Source organism: Camelus dromedarius, chromosome 4 (genome assembly GCF_036321535.1).
Source record: "Camelus dromedarius isolate mCamDro1 chromosome 4, mCamDro1.pat, whole genome shotgun sequence".
NCBI classification, from domain to species: domain Eukaryota; kingdom Metazoa; phylum Chordata; class Mammalia; order Artiodactyla; family Camelidae; genus Camelus; species Camelus dromedarius.
The window spans coordinates 5,672,211-5,694,043 of NC_087439.1; the positions used below are offsets into that span (position 1 = coordinate 5,672,211).

Here is a 21,833-nt window from a genome sequence, read left to right on the forward strand (position 1 = left end):
ATTCATCAGGCAACAAATCTGCATTTCTTAAAAAAGTTAAGATTTATAGAGGAGGTTGGATTTAGTGGAAGGGTCAGCCTTCTTGGATTACTTCTAATATTTGATAAAAATGTAGGTGAAAGGATATAAATCTGCCATAAAATATATCTTATGAATATTTAGCCCGCTGTTCCCCGAAAATATCTCTGATTACCTCATTTACCACATGGACTTGGGGAGACCACAGACTTCATTTTCCTCTGTAAGTTACATAGGCATTCCATGGTATGATATATATTGTCTTCAGATAAGCTTTTAAACATCTTTTAATTGATGTATTAAGGCCTGGTTTTGAACTGGATAGTGACATCAGAAGATGGGTTTAAATCATTGCTCCTTCTGCTTGTTGAATAACCAGGTTTTCATGACCCATAAAGTTAAGTGGTACTACCTGTCTAACAAAGGAAATCAGATTGCAGTACCTATAGTACAGATAGAGGGCAGTGGTGGTGAAAATGTTCTCTCTCGGCCAGAACTCCCGCCGTGCAGTTTCCTAAGAAATGTGGTGCCTTTGACAACAGTGACTTTCATGTTTGGTATCTCACACTGAACTCCAACCTTAGATCTTCCATGACCAGGAAGGACTCAGTAGACATTTGGGGAACTGGCACGTATTTACCCCATGTCCCCACCGCCTAGACATGAAAATCTTCCAGTGTTATCTGGAAGGTAAGTAATGAGTGATTTTTTTTTCACAGGTTTGTTTTTTTTAGAAGCTGATTTTATAGTTGATAAAGTGACATTCTTGGTTTTTCTACGCCTGTCTGAATGTGATTAATACTTACAAAAATAACATTCAGCTGCAAAGTAGATTTTTACACATTAAAAAAATCTTTAGTGAAAAAGTACATATGAAAATCTTCATTTTCTTCTCATAGCTATCCTATTATCCACATTTCCTAGTAGTTGTGGTGAGCACTATTGTTTAAAAAAAAGTTTCTTTCATCTTTTCCTTCTGTACCTTTGGCTTTATTCCTGGAATCCTTGTTTGAAAATACTCTGAATCTGGGTGTAGCCCAGATACTTGAGCATGCCTCCCACTGCAGTGACTTGGTGAACTCCTACTCGTTCTCCAAGTCTGCTTGGCTGGGCTTCCCCTGTGCCTTCCCAATTCTCAGTGTGGTCGGCAATACTGCTTTTCACATTGTCTGAGCTTTTCAACACTTACTAGTGTGGTCTTGATATTAAAAAGCAAAATGGAAAAAATCTTACGTCAAAGTCAGCCAAAGCTGCCTTCCCTGTGAATTATGAGATGTCCATTAATAAGCCATGTTTTAGAGTCATTTTGTAATGCTAGAACACTCAGTCTGTTTCCATTCTACCATTAGTATTCACAGATAGCAGTACCTGCAGTCAGACCACCGGGAACACACCTGTAGTCGAACAAGTTGGATTTACTATTTGTCTCAGCGAAGAACATAGACCACGGGGGAACAGTGGGGTCTCTCAGTAAGAGGGTGTTATAAAGGTTGTATTGGAGGATTTGGACTTTGGGAAATTGGGGTGAGGGTTCAAGAAAGTGACGGCTGTCCCTCTTTTAGCAGAGAGGTTTGGTATTTAGTGGGTTGTGCAGGATGTTGTTTTTGTCTCACTTCATCCTGGTCTCAGAATGACTTAATGACGTACAGATGTTTAGTGAGTTTATCCAACAGGAGAACAGAATGATTTAGCTATAAGTGTCAGATCAGTTTGTAATAACATTTGAGGCTTAGCTGTTAGCATCAGATTAGTTCTCAGAGGTTAGGGACTGCTTTTTTTTTCCCCCTCCTCCAAAGCATTTAAGTCCCACTGGGTCTTACTATATAGGGACCAGCTGGGGAAGGTCAGGATTTAGTAGCAGTGACAATAGGCCCATCACTGGAACAAGCTGCAGTGATACTGACAGGTACATTTTTACAAAACTGTAATTGGGAAGCGTGTCAATTGTTAGCTGCCTAGAAGTAGTTAAGAGGTTTCCCCTACTCTGTTAAAGTAGGACACAACTTGCTAACGGATGCACAAAATAAATAGAGGCACAGCACAGAGGCTCCCAGATGCAGTTCAGGGCCACCAGAACTGGGTGCTGAGATGCTGAGCGGAGTTCCGGGGGAAGGGGCTTGCTGGCATCCCTCTTGTTGCTCAGGGTGGCCACTGCCTCTGGAGTGGCTTTGCTGCAAAACAAGCACCGTTTGCCTTTTTTGTAAAAGTGAAAATCCTCTTTGGATTTTTTTCTGATAGGAGAAATAGGTACAGGCATACCTTGTTTCATTGTGCTTCGCAGGTGGTGCGTCTTTTACAAACTGAAGATTTATGCCTGCGTCAAGCAAGCCTATTGGCACCATTTTCCAGCAGTGTTTTTTAAATTAAGATCTGTACATTTTTTTAAACATACTGCTGTTGCACACTTAGTGGACTTATATGTTAACATAACTTATATGCACTGGGAAGCCAAAAATTCATGTGCTTTGCTTAATTACAGTGTTTGCTTTATTGTGGTCTGGAACTGAACCCACAATATCTCAGAAGTCTGCCTGCACTAACACAGGTCTCTCATCAAAGTGAAGCTGTGTAAAGCGAGCTTTGGAAAAGTAGGGGTACCTGTAATGGGTAAAACACACTCTTTTTAAGAAACAAAATGAGTGAATTTTCTTGCATTAATCTTTCTGGGGACCCTAAAGTTTATCCTCCTAAATTCAGTGTCTAGGGATTAGTTCTTTCTTTACATACGGGAAGAGCCAGCTGTTTATTTTCTGTATTGTCTATGCTAATATATAGCAGTACATATCAAAGAGTTCTAAAGGCTTTCAGACTTAGGAACACTGTTAAAAACCTTCCAGTTTAAAATTATAATAATAGTAAAATTCTTCTCAGGTTGACCTAAGACCAAAAAAAAAGGGGCCATGTTTTCATAGCTCCACTCTAGTTTTAGTCACTGCCATCAAAAATCACTGAAAAGAAATTTACATTTAATTTCATTTATTCAGATAATTGCTATGTACTGTGGGCCAGGCCCTGGATATGGAGGAGGGAGTCCATCAGTCCTGTCTTTATGAGCATACAAGTGATAGCTGGAGAGCTTTTTTTTTTTAAGCATCACTTAATGCTATATATGTATATTTTAACGCTATCTTAATTTCATATATATTCTAAAAGCACTGCATTATTGTGTGATGGTACATAGAAAAATATCCTTGTGATTAATGAGGTAGTTCTTAAAGTTCTTGTGACTTTAAAAGTGTTAGCTTTTTAAAATCAGATATTTTGGGGGCATCTGCTCATGGAAGTGTGGAGATAACATTTTAAAACGTGGAGGTCTTGAGAACAAAATTTGTTTCCCAGAAAAATGCAAGATAACCTTCTGTTGTATCTTCACCTTGAATAATATATTCTCCTTCATAATGAATCTTTATCATTTGGTAAATATTGAGTAAATTTTAAAACTAGAAAAGCTAGGTTTGTAATTAAGAGTTGACTGTGGTACTTATGAAAAGTCTAGCGCACATTTGGATGGTGTCACATGATTAGAGTTCCATTAGACAAGCAGCGCACGGCGCAGGTCCTGGTCTCTGGGTGGTGCTGTGAGTTCTGCCATTGGTCTGTTGAGTTTTCCTACAGAAACAAAGAATATAATCATGTTTTGTCATTGAAATCTCTGTGATAGCTTTGAAGGTTTATGAGAACCTTAGAAAACTTTAAGAAAGAATTTAGATGGCAGAATTTCTGACAGCTTGATGCTCTGGAGAGAGCAGTAGTAGCACGAGAATGTGGTTAATTTGGACCAAACTGAGGATGATGACTTTACAGAATAAGATTTTTTTCCTGAAGAAAAATGTGTTCAATTGAAGTCTTAAACAGCCTGTAATGAACTATCATTTAGATTTTATTTAGTAAGTACAGTACATATTTTTACATGGGAAAGGCATTTCCGAGTTGCCACAGATTTCAGATTAGTATGTTACCATTTTTATCTTGGTCTAAATCACATGTAAATGCCAGAATGCATCTTTATGTACCCGAGGCACAAAGGTTTGTGGCACATTGTCTTGACTTAAAGTGTCCAGATAAGGTTTTGCATTTTGAAATTAAATCCATCTGGGCAGCAATCCACTTTCCTGATCCCCACAAGATTCCCTCTTCCTGTTATTCACCGTAACCAGTAGATTTGCATTTATGTTTTCTTTGTAACTATCCACTTACCAGGAGGGTTGAGGTAGGGTAGCACCAGTTTACTCTGTCTTCATAGTCCGTGATGAGCAAGTATATTTGCAATACACCATTTTTTTTCCTGTAAGAAGGGAGGAGTCAATTTTCTGTTTTGTGTATTGTTACCTTTAAAATGAAATGATAGACTAGAGTGTAATTGCTGTTTACAGTGGTTAAGTGACAAGGAAGAAAAAGCCGTTAATGTTATCCAACCTCTTCTCCAGCTGCTCCAAAATTCTAGGTACAGTCATAGTTTCTACTTAGGGCAATCTTTGTTTTTCCTGTGGGGTTTTCAGCATGACTCATTTGAGAGCAGCAGGTCTGGCTTTGAGTGCCAGCTCTGCAAGTCAGTCTCTCTCAGTGTGCATTTCCTCCTCTGTACAGTGGGGCTCACGGTACCTACCTCACAGGGTTGTTGTGAGGGTCCCAGAAGTACATAGAAAGCACTTGTCATGTTGCAGACGTGAAGTAGATGTTCATTGTGTAAGTCATATATATGCAAGGAAAGATGAATTGAGTAGGAAAGATACAAAGGGTTTATCTATGAGGAGATTGGTAGATCAAGAACCTAGATGGGCTGTCATATATTGTTACCCTGTTTTCAGTGGTAGTTCTTAGCTTAGAAGTGTCATTGATAAAATTAACTGTATTGTAAGCCATATTAAATAAATAACATTATATTGAAATGGAAGTATGACTTATTTTTAAAACTTTATACCAGTCCTCAGACTTTACTTCCACTGGCATCTCAGGACCACAGCATGACCTAAGACAGTACTTCACCCCCACCTGTCCCCGTTCTTTTCCCTTTTTTGGTTGCTTGCTTGTTTGGTTTTTGAATGGATAATATATTTGAATCTTTTCTGAGAATCACTAGCTGTTTTTTTGAGTTCTAGTTAAGTAATTCATATTTGGTGAATATAAGATATACTGTTACTTGATAGATTTAGAGCAGAATATTCTTTCCATTGCTACTTTTTATTAGGTTAAAATATGTTGAAAAAATATAAAGGCCAAAAACAAAAAAGGATATGTCTTTGTAGTGTAAGTTATTTGGGCATTTTTAATAGACATTTTAAGTTAGATCATAATCACATACTCCATTGTTAGAGATATTTATATAACTAGCAGTTAAATCCGTATTTACTCTATTTTTCCTCAGTCTTTGACTTTCTCCTTCTATTGTTGCCTTTTCTAAAAATGAGTAGTAAAAGAAAAATCATTAATTCAAGCACAGTTAAGGTTGGGATGCCTTTCCTCTGCCGTGTTACTTTGGTTTCGGGTTCGGTGTGGTGGCTGAAGATGAGGATTAAAGCCCAGAAACTGAGAACTTTGTGGTCCAGCATGACCCTGGCCCCACCGAGTTCAGACGGGCCGCAGTACCTGGCTGAGCAGCACTCTCTCTCTGGGAGACACTGATGTCCATACTGGCTGCACGGATACACACACGTGTTCTTCACCATACAGCCGTGAGACTGAAGCCCACCATCAGGATGTATCTCTTGAGAAGTGTTCTCACTAGTTCAGATGGGTTTACTCTGATCTTTCCACATCTTGTCCGTCACCAGGAAGATGACAGACGAATACAAATGCAGGCCAACTTGCAACCTTGACCATTAGCAGCGCCGTTCCCTAACCAGCCAAGCTGAAGACCCCATGCAACATTAAGGTGCATTTTTTTCATCAGTCATGCATGGCGACAAGTGTACTCTGTGGATCACGTGGAAGTGTGATTTGGGGAGAGTTGTAGTGTCTGGATCACACATGCCCACTATGTGCCACGTGGAAGGCTGAGGTCTGTGATGCATCAGTGTTGAGGGAAAGGTAAAGAAAGAATTGGGTGGGATTAATGTCAAGGTTTTCTTGAGAATTTTCTGCCTTTTACCAAGGTAATAAACATTCATGAAAAGCTCAAACACTGAAAAGTAAAAAGTCAGTGTCTTCCCCTCGCCTTTTCTAATCTCACTTCCAGGGGTCGTCATTATTCCATGAATAGTTTGGTGTGAGTGTTTCCACAGCTCTTACGCATATGCAGAAAGATACCTTCTAAAAACTGCTGAAATGGGATTATACTACGTATATTCTTTTGCTGTTTGCTTTTCTCACGACACAGTGTATCACGGTCATCTTTCATGTCATCACTCCTCCCGTCTTTTCAGGGAACTGCTCTGTAATGTTCCATAGCACGTATCTACCGTAGGTGATTTAACCGTTCTCACTTGTAGACATTTAGGGTTTGCAAGAGGGTTTTACTAAGACGACGTTGTGCACTAAGCCTCCTGGTACCTTTATATTTCTTCCCACTCATGTAAATTTTCCTTCAGGATAGAATCCTAACAATAAACTTGGTGGGTCAAAGAATAGGAACATTTAAGCTTTTCAAAGATACTTCTGAGTCATTCTCACTGTCCTGGAGTCATTAATGAAAAAGTTTAAGAATATTATTGTGGTTCAGCCAGAAGTTCTAGAGATAACGTAGGATTAACATTTTAGGAAATTTCCACCATTTCAAAATGTAAGCTTATTTTAAAAATGTATAAATAATACGCACCCATGGTAAAAATCTTTTCTCCGGCACCATACAGGGATGGAGTTTGGATAATGCTTTAAAACTATTTTGTTTTGTTTATTCCTGTGGTTACCATCAGAATTAAAATCATGTGCTTGTATTTTCTGGTATATCTGTCTGACACAGTGTCTCTTTACTTCCTATCATGAAAGATGAGGAATTTCATGTACTTACTTAACACCACCAGTCATGCCTTCTACCTCCTGGGTTTTGTTACAAATTATAGTTGTTTTGATAGTTCCCTTAAAGCTTTAAATGTTCTTAGTTCTTTATTTGGGGGGGCTATCAACTTTAGGCAACATTCCTTGACTCACCGTTATGTTACGTAAGGAAATCTATGCCCCTCGGTTTCTTTCTGCTTTTCTCCTGTTTATCTCCCTTTATTTAAAATAAGCACTGGCAAGGATTTTTAACCACTTAGAAATTCTTTTTAAAAAAGTGGAACTGATAAATAGAAGCACACGACTATGAATGATCGTATTGATCTCAGAAACAAGTATAATCAGTTTATAATAAACCCTGTGGCAGTTGTAAATCGTCCTACTTGAAGAATGTCAAGGTCAAGTGAGATTCTTAAACCCCATAAACTGCTGAAAGTTAACGCCACAATTTAGTGTGCTTTATTTTTTTCTTGCAATTCTAATTATTTTCTTTTTTCTTGATGGCACTAAAAGCCTTTATCAGCGTTTTTTCTTTTAATTTTGCAATCATAGTAAATGGGATTTGTTTTTATTTTTGAAGGCACTCTTCACCAGCTTTTCTGACTTCCTGCTCTAATTGAGTCTGACTGTCTTCTGTGCCTGTGACTGCAGTCACACTGGGTTTTGTTTGCCCTCCCCTGGTAGGTCCACTCTTACACTTTCAAAAAAATCTTCACAAACAGTGCTTGAGAGGTAAATTTCAAAATTCTGATGTCAGAAGAGATCTGTAATTTGCCATCATACTTGACTCATAGTGTGGGTTTCAGATTCTAGGTTTGAAATCCTTTTCCCTTACAATTTTGAAGACCTCCACTATTTTCTATCAGTTCTGCTGACGAGAATTCAGATGCTACTCCAGTTCTTGTTATTTGTATGTAACCTGGTTTTCCCCTCTGGGTGTTTTTTAAATGATCTCTTTTTCCTTGTGGACTGTTTTTTTTTTTTTTTTTAAACCGTAGGTATAGATGTAAGTATTTTAAACTGAGTCTTTATTGGCTCACTTTGACCTGCAGTCTCAAATCTTTATTCCATTAAAAGGGTTTTTCTTCTTTCTTTGATGATCATTTCCCATCGTCTCTGATTGTCTTTTAGAACTCAGTATATGAATGTTAGCCCTCTTAGAGCTGTCTCCCTTGTATTTCTTTTTCATTTATACTTTGTTTCTGTCCTTTTCTCTAAGTATTGAGAGATTTCTTATGTTTTATCTTCCAGAATAGGATCTTCAGTCATGCCCAATCTGTTACTCAGCTCTTCTGATGAAATTTTTATTTTATCCACTGTGTGTTTAATCTCCAACACCTCCTAGTGGTTCTCTGGTCTTTTCATTTTTCATAGTGGCCCGTTAACATTGTTTATTTGAAATGCATATGCCCTTTAAAGCTTGTAGTACAGTGATTGAGACGTGTGTGTGTGTCTGTCTGGTTGGGTCTGTTGTTCCTGTTTGTTCTCCCTTGGATCACTTAATCTGTTCCTTTTTCCTGGTCTTTCTCTTTCCTCTTAGTGGTTTTTCTCAAATGTCCAGTGATCTTTGGTTGTCCAAGCATTTGAATGATTTGTGTGATTAGTATAAAGTTGCTGTCTTTCATTTCTTTTGCAGTTGAATAAGTCCACTTGCCCAAAAGACTCCTTTGCTTGGTAGTAGACCTCACTGTGGACTCTGTACGTGTGTGTGTGTGTGTGTGTGTGTGTGGTGAGCTGGATGCTGGATGGGGGAGAACAGTCTTGGAGTAAACTGGCAACTGCCACGTTGCCAGAGTGAGTGTGCTGTGGTCTGGGATGGAGGGCTTACTTTGTTTATTTCACTCTTGGGTGGACGGGACCCCCCCCCCCATGTCATCTCCCCCTTTCTCGCTCTCTGTCCCCTCCCTTCTTCTGTTAGGGTCATAGTGTGGCATCGGCATGAGATTTGTGCTACTTTCCTCTCCAGCCTTAAGCCTTGCTGTGGGATTTCTCCCCAGGCTTACCTTTGCGTCCTTTAGAAAGTTGCTGCCTGGCTTTAGCTGAGTGTAGCTGTTCTCTACAGATGAGGGGTCAAGAGGTGGGGGCCTGGACAGGTTGCGCCAAGGAGACTCTGTAATCACCCTCATTGCAGCGTCACGGCCTTGGTCACCGAGCTGTCGGGGAGCCTGGAGCCTTTCTAAGGCCCCAACAGCCCTCTGGATTTTGGGTTTTATTTTTCTCTGCTCTGATTTATTCATCACTGAGCCCAACTGTTTTTGGAGGATGCCCACATTTAGGGTGAAGTTTTTTGGAATTTTTAAAAAATTTGTGGTCAGTGACAGTCTTGGGAAATAAGTGCATCTACTGTAAACCTTTGAAAGTAATTTGGGAGGGGCCTGCGTATATAATTTCACCTAGTAGTAAAATCATAATTTACTCCAAGACACAGTCCTTTTTTGACAGTGATGACCTTGAAACAGTTTCCCTTACTTTTCTCCTGGTATTCTTCTACTTCTGTCATTTCTCCATTTCTTAAGAAATATTATGTTATGTATTTAAGTTTTTGATCATATATTTGAAGCTTAAGGTAACCCGTAGCATTTGGGGGATTTAGAGGTAAGTGATCAATTAACCGAAAGAATCTTGAGTTAAACCTACTATTTTCCTGTAGATTTCTTTTTTTCCTAGAACTGAGTTAATACTCTTTTAAAATAGAAAAATTAAGAGAATTTTCGAACATTTACTTAATGAATATAAAAGAAAGTGATTGGTATTATCTCAGTATTGGAGAATGCATTTTATTCTAGTGGGGTGAATTGTATTCTCTGTCATCAAAAATACTGTCTTCCTTAGGTACTTAAAACATAGTAAAAATAATACAGCAAAGGCAGTGATGGCCCCCATTTTAGGCATTAGATCAAGTCTGGTACTTACGTTGGATGTTGATAATTAGAACTGTGTTCTTTTTTCTCAGGGTTCATTTGAAGACTGAAATTTAGCAAAGCCTTACAAAGTCTCACTTTGGAGAAGTACTTTCAAACTGAGTCATTTTTTGCTTTCCAGTCTTCTGTTCATGGTAGTTAACAGCTCTTACTAAATAACTCTACATGGAAATAATCTATCCCCATGGTGAGCTTTTTCAGGGCAGAGATTGGATTAAAATAAGAGCTTTTTAAAATTGATTATTCAAAATGTGTGATAGGCATGTTGCTAATAAGTGCTTCATACATTTTATTTAATTCTTGAAACAACTCAGTAATTGAGTAATTCATTTTACACATGAAACATTAAGGCTGAGCAAGGGTTAAGTAAATTATAGAAGGTCATAACTGTTAAGTGACATTTGAGGTTTAAACAGATCAAGTTTACTCCTTTTTTTTTTACTGTTAATCATTGTATAGCACATGAACATTAAACATAGTACCTATATGAATTACATTGTATTTAACATACCCTTTACTTGATTCCAAATAAAACTGTTCTGACACTGTACCTATGCGCCTGTTGGCCACAGCTAATTTTCTCTCTTGGTTACTTCTTCCAGAGGGAGGGAGCTGTAGCAGATTGTACGTGGAGATGAGAAGTTTTGAGATTCACCCTTGACACTGCTCAGAGAGGAGGGAAAATAAAACATTGATCTGTTTTCCCTAGAAACACAGTTTTTAAAAAAATGTATTTTGAATGGGGTGGGTAATTAGGTATTTATTTATTTACTTAAATGGAGGTACTGGGGATTGAACCCAGGACCTTGTACATGCTAAGCACACACTACTGCTGAGCTCTGCCCTGCAATTTTGGTTTTTAATACAAGATGTGTAGATGTATTTTTTTTTGCTCTCTGGGCTTTTTCATCATACATTCATTCATGCAACGAAGTACAAGAAGATGGCAGATTTTAAACACCTCACAAGGAAATAATGGTATTCTTTACAATATGTTAAGTTTAATTTGAGCTGCTTTGGATTTTCACATTTCCTAATAAGCATTACTTGGTTCCCACATTTCTTGAATGGTTAAGATCTTTAGGTCTTTCTGAGATCTATGGGCAAAATTTTGAAAATGTATTATATTTCCTCATTTCATTTATAATGAGGCTTTGGCTGGACACAGATTCTAGAGTCAAAGTTTTTCCCTCACTGTAGCACTATCAAGATTGTGGTTTGTTCCACTGTCTTCTTGCGGCCAGTGTTTTGATGAGAAGTTTTATGGTAGTTGTGGAATGTCCCTCAGTTGGGGTTTATCTTCTTTTTTTTTTTTTCACCATGGGTTTTGGTTTTATGGGATTTTGGGGAGGAAGATTCCAGTGGTAAAGTACCCTTTTTTTTTAAGTCACATCAGAGTAAGAGGTGTATACTGTCAACCCTACTTGATGTTGACTTTGATCAGTAGGTGGAAGCAGTGTTTGTCAGCATGCTCCAGTGTAAGACTGCCCTCCCCATCTCTGTACAGTTCCCTTTGAAGGCAAGTCGTGAAGCACAGCCCACACTTCAGGGGTGGGAGTTATGTTCCACAGCACTGAGGGTGAACCTGAGTTATTTGGAATTTCATGTTCGAGAGATTCTCCCCCTCTTGTTTACTATTTATTTATATCACTATGGACTAATGGATATTTATTTTACTGGATTATGCTTTCACTGTGATGGGAACTAGGTAATATCACCAGCTCCCAGATGAAGTTTCCTCCGATATCTTGTTTCTGTTTTGAAACAGAAATGAAGACAAGAATCAAGATCTGATTGGAGTGTAATGCCATATCAGACTATTCAGTCATAGAAAAAATTCTTAGTTATAGCTAGAAATTATAATCTGCTGGGGATCATGTGATAGACACCCACCCCTGGCAGTATTTAGGGGTTCACGTAACCTTTTTGTTCTGAGACAGGTAAATTTCTATAACTTGACCATTGCTACCATTCTTTCTTCTAAGAGGGGAGTAGTAATAAATGGACGGGATTAAATAGGGAACCACTTTTACCGACAGTATGCAAATATACCCCAGAAGATCCTGGCAGAACTCAGAGATTCAACGTACAGTTGATGCTGTGCGTGGCTGTGATTGCCATGGGGTGGGTGAATTACTACCTTGGCCTGGATTATTTGTTGCCCTTATGTGTCTAAACTTTCAACTTAAAAAAAAAAACAAAAACAAAAAACAGTCTCCTTAATATGGCCAGCTATTTTTATCTTGTTTTCAGAAGGAAGGCTTACCCTAGAAGTGACCCTACAGTATCATTTTAAATGGTTTTGCTTTTTCTTCTTAATTAGGAGTTTCAATCATGGCTTCTGTCATTCTTGGCCAAGGTGTCTGCTGAGACTAATAACTATTATTAAGTCACATAGGTACTGCTCTTTTCTGGTAGTCCTGCTCATTCTTTTAAAGGTTTTTTTTGGTTTTACATTTTCTTTCTTACTATTGAAATATGAATGTGTGCAGAAATGCACACGAGAGCATTAGACTATAATTACACACACATGCACACACACACTAGTGTACCCTTTCTTACAAAGGACTTTGCTGCTGATTTCTGCATTGTGTGGAACACAGAGTATCTCCCATCTCAGAAGGCTGAAGCACTTTGCAACATTGGTTGTTAACATCCAGCTGTTGGGGCAGGGCAGCAGCAATGAGGCTGAAACAGTGTTTGGTTGTTGGGTTCCTTCCATTTAATCTTCTTTGATAAATAGTCTCCAAAATAGCCTTGTATTTTTTAAAAATATATTTTAAATGTTTTTAAAAGCCAACAAAGAGGAACTTGCTGGTTGGCACAAAACATGCTGCAGAATTGCTTCTTTCTTGTTACTCTAACTGAAGGGCAGAGAGTTGACACCCATTCTGTACACTCTCAGACAGTGCTGTGGGGAAAAAATGTGGATTTCCCTGTTGTATCGGTAGTCATCTGATTTTTTTCCCTCCTTTCACTACCCCCAAGATTTTTTTTATAAATACAGTTTTTAAAATTAACTCAAATGGAAGTTGTGCTTTCCTCTGACCCTTCCCCCACACAACTGTGTGACTTTAACAGCAGTGTGACACGCAGGTTGCAGCAAAGCTTATGTCTGCATGTGTTTTTATTGGGCAGAAATTACATATTTAGTCAGAGATTCATAGTTTTTTTCACTTTGCACCAAAAGTAGTTACATGGCATTAATCTTGAGACATATGCTTAATTTCAATTTTTAACCTACTTGACAATTTCTTTTAGGCCCAGCCTTTGTCACTGTAAATCCATGGTACAAATAAATAGAAACCATTTTACTTGAATATGCAAATTAAATGTGTGAGTTAAGTAGAAGATTGGGACATCTATGATGTATCTGCTACATCCTTTGAATATCAGATAGTCCCTTTGAGTTTCTTTGTATACAGGATGCTCTTCTGACTCCGTATGTTTCAGTTTCTTATAACCTGATACCACTTTTGTGTTAGTGCTCAGCTCTGTCAGATCCTTACATTTTGCCATGCTTATGTATGAATTTTAAAAAGACGCATGTGTGACGGGTCCCTTTACTCGCTTCTCTCCAGTACGCTTCCTCTCCCGCAGAGGTGTCTGCTGACCTGAATTTGGTCATCATTGCCAGACCACAGAATAAGCTAGCAGATTCAGAGTTTCACAAGTTAGTCTTCTGAGGGACTTGGAAGTATTCTGAGAAAGAGACTCATGGTCAGCTTCTCACCTACAGGTTTGTAACGTACATTGAAAGCGCTGGAAGCTCTCACACGTGGGAAGAAACTTACCAGTCCCGGGTTTTTTTTACCTGAGCATTGCCCAGCTGTTTGGCCGAGGAGCCCCTCACCTGTGACCCTGTGCACCGTTGTTGCTTGGACTGTGCTTCATGTAAACGCTGCCTAGAGGTGTACTCGTTTCCAGAATTGATTTCCATTTAATTTCATAGTTTTTCCCTAATGTTACTTTCTAGACTTAGATGACAAAGATAGTAATTATTCCTTCAGTAGATGTTCAGTGCTGAATCAAGTTTAAAATCATTCTGCAAAAAGGGAAGGTAAAATGTTAATAAATTGCATGTTCATTGACCAACGTACCAGTTACTTATGCTCCTTAATTTTAAAAATTTTTGATTCTGCTGATTTACTGAAGCGTCTAGCTGTGGACCATGGCTACACACACCCTCTGCCTTAATCTGATCTGTTACCTTTTATGTTCTTGTGGCTGGAAGCAGCCTGAGTTCGTTGTTAATGTTTGCCACGCTTTCTTGAATAACAGTTCTTCAGCTGTTAATGTTGTACAAGATGGTACTTGAATTTTGTTTGCTTTTTTCCCCTTCCTGTATTAGAAAATCTTGGTGCTTTTTGTAAGTTATGTATAAAAGAAAATTTTCTTAAGATTTGTTGATATAATGGTCTGATCCAGGAGAAATAAAATGGGAAAATGGACACTATTTCTGACCTTCAAATAAAACTCTGTATATTGATTTTCAGACTGTTCACCGAGCCCTTGGGTGAAATGCATTGTCTTAAGGCAGGGCTATGTACCTGTGTGGGGGGATAAGCCCCTTAGGATCTGGTGAGTTTGTGGAGGACAGATGAGTTTCTTGGAAAATGCACAGGGGCACCAAGTTTTCATAGAGTTTCACAGAAGCCAAGGAGCCTCCTCCTCTAAGGGAAGAACCCCCGAACAGACCTTGTTTCCTTACTGGCCTCCAGCCTTCCCTGCACTACACTTTACTGAGATAGGAAGTTAACAAACTGACTGTTAAAAAAGTAAGTCTAGATTTGTTCACCTAATAGCTAAGGACTAAACCATCTACCCTGTTAGTCTTAAAATTTTAGGGTTTATTAGGGAGCCTCTACATTATATTTCTAGGATCTCCTTTAAAGAGCAACAATGCATTAAGCATTTTGTCATTAGTTAGGAAAAGTCTTTTTTGCATTCTGCACCTTGCTAGTTCAGTCCTACTTATGTAACTTTTTAAAAAATACTTTTTTCTGTTCTTATTTTGTGGAGAAAGTTCTCTCCTTGCATTAGTTCTGTCAGCTTACTTTCAATCTATATTCAGAAAATTTTTTTATTTTACGTACTAACTTTCCTGACGGTTATTATTTATTGATTCCATAAATACTTCCTCAGTGTTCAGTTCTGTTCTTAATAGTAGGAGCCCAATAAATGTTGCTATTGAGCACACTTATTTTGAATTGTGAATGGGTGAAAGAGAAATAAACGTGTGAAAGAGTGCTCAAGCAGAATAAATAAGATTATTGTCTACCTTCCCATTCAGTATAAGTCCTAACGTACAGTTAAAGGTTGCTTTCTGCAAATAACTATTGTGAAGTAATAAGCTAAACCATCCTGGAGTGTCAGACACAGGTTAATCCATGCAGCAATGTCACCTGTCTCCCAGAGATGCTCATTCTGTCACTGTTCTTTGAAATAGGACCCTGAGGGGATGTTTGGTTAGCTAAGAAATGATGCAAAACTTATTGCCCTCAAGGCTTAAGCTCTGAAAGTAACCCGTCTGGTTAGATTAATTTGGGATTTCTTTGGGTAGAGTTAATTAAGTCATGGTTGCCACATGCCTTTATTCTTAACAAGATCCTGGTCTTCCGGATCAATCTAATTCTCAGAGAGTTAAAAAGTAATTCATATTTTTGTATGTATTTTTAGAATTTAACCCTAAGTTCTTTTCTTGCATAGTTCTGAGAGATGGAAAGGTATGCAGAAGTTTGTCTTCTGACCCTCCTCAGTTAGACTTGAGAAAGCAAGAGTTGGTTGATAAGTGAAACAAAACAAAGGGAACAATTCTGCCCCTTCATTTGGATGTCAGGTTTAGAGACAAGAAGGGAAGGGTGGAGTGGGAATCAGGTAATCCCAGCCACCTCTGGACACGAGCCTAACCCTTTTAAGCCTCATTTTCACCTTGTTTTACAAAGTTACAGGGCTGTAGAACTTTGCAGGTCTTCCCTGGCACTAGTATCTGTTGAAGATATTTTTGTCATTGCTATTCATTGTGTAACTGAGATAGTGAATAAAATTAATAGGATTATGGGACTTTAAGGAGAAGCTTTCTTTAAAATGGCTAATTACAGTCTAACTCAGTGTTGTCCAGTAGGACTTCTTGTGGTGATGGAGATCTGTACTAACGCTGTCCAGTGTGCTGGCCAGCAGGCACACTATGCACTTGAAATGTCGCTGCTGTGACTGAGGGGCTAGTTTTAACTGTAATTAAAACTAATTTAAATAGCCACATGTGACTAACAGCTGCTGTATTGAACAGTGCAGGTTAAATTCTCAAGTATTTATAAGCATTCAAAGGGGCTCGTACACATAGATTCGTCCTGACACTCTTGTTCTTTATATAAGGGTTTGCATTTTTAGAATATGGCAGTGGTACCAATTTTGAAATCTTTCAATCTTTCAGTATTATCCCAATATTGAAATCTTTCTTCAAGCATAGCCTCCGTTTCTAATTGAAGTCAAGCGTGGCCAAGGTTCTTAGGACCTTTCCCCGGGGCTTCTGGAGTTTTTACTTGGTAACCGTGTGCCTACATCGCTGGCTTCTCTGAAGCTCTGCCATCCTACTGAGGATTGTGTGTTTACTACAATCTACCTGTCGACTCCTGTCAATCCTGCAGGGCTACACTTCGTTTCTGTGTTAGGCTTTGTAGTATCTGGAGCAGGTTTGGTGTTCTCGAGCATTTTATCTTTGTATTTTTTATGAGCTTGATTCTGAAAAGTCTAAATGCCACTTTAAAAAATACTTGGTTTTTTGGTGGCAAGACAATTTTAGTCCTAAAATCTTGACCCATCAGCAAGCTGTTAAGTTTAGTACTAAAATATCTAGGTTACTAGGTGGTAAAAACAGTTGTCACTTGAATGTTCCGTTAAGTCTGTATTAATTGCTTCTGTGTTGCGAACACCACATTCTTGGAATTTCCATGTTTGAGGATAACAAAGAACTTGGAATAATTCTATCCTGAAATTCTGGACTTTTGAAACGATAAAAATCAGTGTTAAAGGCATTCTTTAGGGTTAATGGTTGAAACTGATAAGCCATGTGTTTGGGATTCAATCCTTTTTCTATGAGATAATTTATATAAGATTACATTTTCATATATGGCATGCCAGGTCACAAAACCCGTATCCTTGAAACTTAATTCAGCCATGCCGAGTCCAAGAGCTTTCAATGAAAACTTGCGTCCCCACTGCAGCTCTGAAGCACATCTCCCTGGGACCACAGGCACTGGTTAGTTTGTATTGGCAAACAAAGGTGCTAATTGGTATCAGTCATTCCCTTGCATTTTGAATAGAGGGAAACCAAAGGCAGCTGCCATTAAATAAAGTAATAAAAAGCACACGTGAACTTCAGGTAATACAGAAAAGTAAATGCCTTCTTACTCTCATGCCATCTCTTCTCCCTAAAACACTATTACCAGCCTAAGTTTTCTCTTTTTACAAACGGGGCTAAATTACACCTTGCTTTTCTGCTTATATTTTTAAAAAGTCGGGCCTATTGAGGTATAAGTTAACAGGTGGTAACATTCACCCATTTTGGTGTACAGTTCTATGAATTTTGACAAATATACACACCATAATCAAGATACATAACATTTCAGTCCCTCCAAAAAGTTCCTTCTCACTGCTTCATTTTTGCAACCACCACCACAATCAAGATACAGAACATTTCTATCACTCCAAAAAGTTTCTCCTTTCTGCCTCAATTTTAACAGCTGTGTTGTATTCAATTATATAGATTTACCTTAATTTTTCTAAATAACCCCTCATTGATTTATATTTACGTTGTTTCCAGTCTTATAACTCAAACCAGGTACAATAAATACCTTTGTATATAAATGTTGGTGTACTTTGACAGCTACAGACATAGGGTGAACTCCTAGCAGAGAAGTTACAGAATTAAAGACTGTGAGCATTTAACATTTTGATAGGTAGGGCCAGATGGCCTCCCCCGAAAGTTGTACTAATTTACTTTCCAACCAGTTCTGCATAAGAGTGCCTGTTACTCTTAGCACTGGGTGTCACCAATTAGATTTTGCTAATTTGATGGATAAGCTGTTACTCAGCAAAGTAACTTGCTTTTTTTTTTTCTTCTCATTTTAAAAACATACCAAAAGTTAACACATACACAAAATCCAACCCATGTTATTTATGGCTAAAACCACAAGCATTAGAGGAAATAAGACTAGAAAAACCTTAACTTTGTTTTCACTGTCCCAATAGCATTTAAATTTCCTGCTCACTCTTATGTACATTTTTATAACCAGCCTCAGGATACGCACCATTTGTGCCTATATTATGTTTGCTTTTTAAAAGTTTATTTCATAAGCATTTTTCTTTCTTCCAGAATCTTCATTTTAATCTTTGTATGTTTATTTCTTCTATTTCTGGGCTATGGCACAGTTCATTTAATCATTCTACTTCTAAAATTTTTTTATACTTTTTTTTTTTTACTATTATGAACAAGGCTTCAAATACCATCTTTTAAAAATAAAAGTTTAAAAAAATCCTTTAAAATTTGTTTCATAGGATAAATTTCACTAGTCTGATTCTTCTGGATCTAAATGTAGCAAAATCAAATGAGAGGATAGAATCTTGTGTTTGAAGTAGTTTTTGTCACTTCATTGAGAATTCAGTGACTTTTTCCACTGGAGAAGGAGCCAGTTACATAGCAGTTTGCCTCTGTGCCAGCTTAATGTATTCCTTTTTTTTTTTTCATTAAAAATTGTAAAAATGATATGCAACTTATAAAGATTTCATATCCACTTTCCAGAGGTAATCAACCCACTGTTATTTAGTAAATTAAATTTTTTAATTTAATTTTTTTCTCAATAAATCATTCACATTTTTCAATATTTAAAAATTACCAAACAATATACAGTGAAGGCTCCTTAGCCTTGTTCCCCCGGTACCCAGTTCCTCTTCTTGGAAGCAGTTAATATTAGATTCTTGTGTATTCTTTCAGACACATTTTATGCATTTTTGAGCACGTGTGTGTCTCCTTTTAAGCCACAAGTGTTATTAGCAAGCTGCACGTACTTTTTTTGTACATATTTTCTTAGATTACTTTATTTGTATTTAATTTTTTTAAAGTAGATAATAATTGCACGTGGTTCAAAAATAAAATAATGTGAAGGCTTGAGTAGTTCCTCTTCTATTTCAGTACCATGTGTGCGATGTACCACCCTTCAAGGAGTCTTCATGCATTAGAAATAAACAGGAAGGCCCATATTTTCGTTTTCCTTCTGTAAGTTTTAAGCTAACCTGTCACGCAGTACAGAATAGGTGCTAAGAGCAGTGGGCTGGGGGCTGGCTCCCTGCATGTAGACGTCTGCGTTGCCACGTATCACTTGTGTAACTGTGGGCGAGTTATTTAAGCTATCTGTACTTTATAATCTTCATATGTAAAATGATCGCTCAGTGTACACGCTTTGCATACAGAAGAAGTGTGCATGTTTGCTGGTAGTAGTAGTCTATAAAATTGTTAGGGACAATGACCAATAAAATAATACCCAAGAATCAGTTCCAGTCAGTTTGCTTTATCTTAGTGATGGATGTGGATGTGGGTAAATTCATTTAACAGAAAAGGATGGATGGCATTTCTCCCTTGTTTGATTTCTACTTAAGTATTTTAGAAAACTTCACAAAACAAAATTAAAGCAGCTAAAATATATAGTTCCCGTCTTTTGGGTTGACAGTTCTTTTGTTTTTGCACAAATTCCTTTAAACAGATATACTTTCTTTATGTAATAAAAGTGTCCCTGAGAAGGTGAGGGTGGAGATGGCAGCCAAGAATATGAACTCTTTTGCACAGAGCACCACATTTTAAGTGGTTTCTCATGTGCTTTCTACTCAAATTTGGTTAAAATACATACATATCATTCCATAATATTTAATTTTAGGAGATACTGGCCCTTAAAGTTTTTAAATTCCCTGGCCATATCTTTTTAGGATCAGATCATTAATAACACTGAAAGTTCTTAAGGCAAGCAAGGGGCTGGGGGACTCAATTCTCTTTCTATTCAATTTTTCCATTCTCAGTTCTTTTTTCTTAATAAAATTAAGGTAACAACAAAACCTCTTTTCCCCTTCCCACCTTCAGATCCTAGTTACAAAATAATACATATTTATTGTAGTACAGTTAAAAATAGGAGACACACAGAGAAATAAGATCACCTTAAAACTACCACCCAGTGTAGTAATATTTCTGTTAACAGCTTGGTGTCTAGGCTTCTTGCCTTTTTTCTCTGTATAGATCTGCACACAGTCACTCATGTTACTGATTTGTTTGTCTTTTACAGTGATGGTGTCTGGAATGCTGTACACACTGGTGTCTTGTCTTTTTTAAATAGACTCAGGATCATGAACATTTTAATCACCATTCAGTTATCTGTAGGATCATTTATAAAAGGTGCATCGTATTCCATTGAACACATGCCATACCGAAGTTTATTTTGTAATATATTTATTTCCTATTCAAGGACATTTAAAAATAAACTATCGATAAAACACTCCTGTAAACCAGTCTTTTTGGACAGCAGTTATATCCGTATGGTAAATTCTGAGACATGGACTTACTGGGTTGCAGGGTATGTACTTTTTTCATGCTTCTAATACACATTACCAAACTGCTCTCCAGATAGCTGGCATTGCCCTAGTACTTGCCTGCATGGGGTGTGATCTTAGATCAGTCCTTGCCTCTATGGGCTGCGAATTCCCCTTCTGCACTGGTGCACACTCACCCCCCAGGGCCTCTGTGCCGCCTCTTCCTTCTTCCCTGCGTCCCTCCTTTTCTTTTCTCCTGTATCCTTCCTCCTTCCCACCTCAGACTTTCATAGAAGCTGGATTTCCTCCAGGTTAGAGAAGGAGCCGTTTCGAATGCTGTTTACCTCACTCTCCACCTGCCTCTCCGGGCATTTGCTGTATATACACTATTCTTGACACTCTTTTTGGACAGCACCCCGTTTTTCAAAAAAAATTTTTCTGCCATATGAATTCTGATTTTCACTAGTGATTATTAGTAACAGCTGATCTGTAACATTTGTGATGTCACCTCACGCTCTGGCTCTGTGGTAAGAGGATTGTCCCTGTATTCCTGAAGACTGGGATGAGTCCAGCAGTCTCAGGGCTTCAGGACTTCGTAAGGATGAACGAACTGAGTGCTCGGTACCCTGCCTGCCCTACAGTGAGCGCTCACAAGGCTGGCTTTTCCTGTCATCTCGGGTGACGTGCCAGTGAAGCAGGCATCACGTTTCTCATCCTGCATTTCAGGAAGTGGGATCAGAAAGATGGAATGAATACTTTTCCTATTGTCACATCTGTTCCAGAAAGTGGTGGTGTCTGAATCTGAATTTAGGAATTTGGGTCCATAAGGACTGTTGCAAAGTGGGGAAGCTAAAGTGAATGACCAGAATTGTTTCTAATTATTCCGACAATCCGTAGAAGATCCTGTAAAGTTTCAAGCGCTTTTACACATGGGGGCCTGAGAGGTGCAGCAGGTGAGTGAGAAGATGTGCTTAGTTCCAGGAGGAGAGAATGGTTCCTGGGCATCTAGAAAGACAGGTGGTTATATCCAGAAGTCTTCCAGACACAGAGACCAAAGAGGTTTTCAAGAAGTTTAAGATGACTGAGCACTAAGATCAAAACATTTCACAGGTTTCTCTACTTTGGCTTAAATTAGAATGCAGTCCTGTTTTAAATATGTATATGCTGATTAGATTTTTGTGTTAACTTGTTTCCGACAGGGCACGGTGCTGATGTGAAATGTGTAGACTGGCATCCAACAAAAGGGTTAGTTGTTTCAGGAAGTAAAGATAGTCAACAGCCAATCAAGTTCTGGGATCCCAAGACTGGGCAGAGTCTTGCAACACTGTAAGTGATAGGAACCCCGGCTTGGCCCCTAAGCAGAGGGGAGTGAAGCTGTGTGTATTCTTT

General features: G+C 38.2%; 1 protein-coding gene across 5 annotated transcripts in view; it reads left to right on the top strand.

The window, feature by feature from the left end:
• Positions 1-21,833, top strand: part of WDR33 (WD repeat domain 33) — a 90,559-nt gene that overhangs the window by 49,178 nt on the left and 19,548 nt on the right. For 2 of the 5 annotated variants that reach the window (XM_031451200.2, XM_010974627.3), the window contains exon 8: positions 21,644-21,770. In XM_031451200.2, coding sequence (XP_031307060.1) covers positions 21,644-21,770 — 127 coding nt within the window. Of the gene's footprint in view, positions 1-1,367; positions 5,075-9,904; positions 10,114-13,611; positions 14,662-21,643; positions 21,771-21,833 lie in introns of those variants that run through there. The other 3 variants (XM_010974628.3, XM_010974629.3, XM_064484671.1) reach the window with 3 other exon arrangements.